The sequence below is a fragment of the Bison bison genome, unplaced genomic scaffold (genome assembly GCF_000754665.1).
Source record: "Bison bison bison isolate TAMUID 2011002044 unplaced genomic scaffold, Bison_UMD1.0 scf7180017862222, whole genome shotgun sequence".
NCBI lineage: Eukaryota > Metazoa > Chordata > Mammalia > Artiodactyla > Bovidae > Bison > Bison bison.
Window position 1 is genome coordinate 6,120 of NW_011492794.1, and position 1,328 is coordinate 7,447.

The 1,328-nt window shown below is 45.2% G+C and overlaps 1 protein-coding gene across 1 annotated transcript in view; it reads right to left on the reverse strand.

The window, feature by feature from the left end:
* Positions 1–454: 454 nt before the first annotated feature.
* Positions 455–1,328, reverse strand: part of LOC104983328 (RNA polymerase II subunit A C-terminal domain phosphatase SSU72-like) — a 1,543-nt gene continuing 669 nt past the window's right edge. The window contains exon 2 of the mRNA XM_010832763.1: positions 455–1,255. Within this exon, the coding sequence (XP_010831065.1) occupies positions 935–1,255 (321 nt within the window). The 3' untranslated portion in view covers positions 455–934. The remainder of the gene's footprint in view (positions 1,256–1,328) is intronic.

The window sequence follows — 1,328 nt, forward strand, 5'->3', positions numbered from 1 at the left end:
CTCATATCTGGCCATTCACTTTTGATAGAGCAATACACATTCTGGTTTATGTCTTCTCACACATGCAAGGATTTCTCCCTGGTAAACATCTAGAAGAGGGACTTTGGGACCATAATAAGGCATGCACACCTTTGCTAGATATTGCTAGTGCTCTCCAAAGGAGCTGTATACAATTATATTCCCACCAGAACTTCAAGTTCCCTGCATCTTTCTGTGGAATGACCACTTGGCATGATCATGCTTTTTAATTTTTGCTAATTTGACCCTCCCTTGTGAAAGACAAGGGTCAATGTCTTTTATGTTTGCTAATTTGACCCTTGTGAAAGTTATGTTGAGTTTAACTTACCTTTTCCTCATTACTTGGGAGGTTGAGAACCTTTTCTCATTTGTGGATCAGCCGGTAAGGAATCCACCTGCAATGTAGGAGATCTAGGTTCGATACCTGGGTCAAGAAGATTCTTGGAGAAGAAAATGACAACCCACTCCAGTATTCCTTTTGGTAATATTATTACTAATGACCATCCACATCTATTTATTGGCCAATGGCAGGATCCTTTTCAAAAGTGGATCCTGTTGCTTTATTCAGGAATTCTTACATTATAAGCAGTTAGGGAAGCCGGGAAAGGGACGCTCAGTGAGAGGCAGATATCTTGGGGGAAATGTGCTATCAACCGTTTTAGCTTTTTTGGTTAAAGAAAAAAACTACAGTCAAGATTCTACTCATAAGGGGAAGTGGGACGGGAAAAACGTTTGTTTAGTGATCTGGCATTTCCATATCTTCTCACTGCATACAGTACCGTTTACTAGGTATTGCTAACGTCCACCAGCAGAATACCTAAAGGTAAAAACAAGTATCAGGAAGGAAAAAGTACTACCAAAAGGAAACTCAAGAAAATGGCTTCAAGTGGGCAGTGGGCCGGACATCAGGCTGGGCTCAGTAGAAGCAGACAGTGTGCAGGAAGCTCCTGCTGCTCTTTTCCTCGAATGCCTGCAGCAGCTCGCCGATTCCGTCCTCCATGTCCCCCATGAGCTGGACGCACTGGCACAGGTCGCAGATGAGGAACGCTCCAAAAGTAGCCTCCTTGTTGGTGTCCAGGATGTTCACGTTGATCACATGCACAGGCTGGCAGGTCTCCTGCTCCCCGGAATTCATATCTTCCACCACCTGGTCATACACTCGCTCTTCACAGGTGAGGATGAGGTCAAACAGATCTTTGCATTCCTGGAACCTCTCTGGCCTGGGCTTGATTTGCGACCCATGGACTGTAGCCCACCAAGCTCCTCCATCCATGGGATTCTCCAGGCAAGAATACTGGAGTGGGTTGCCA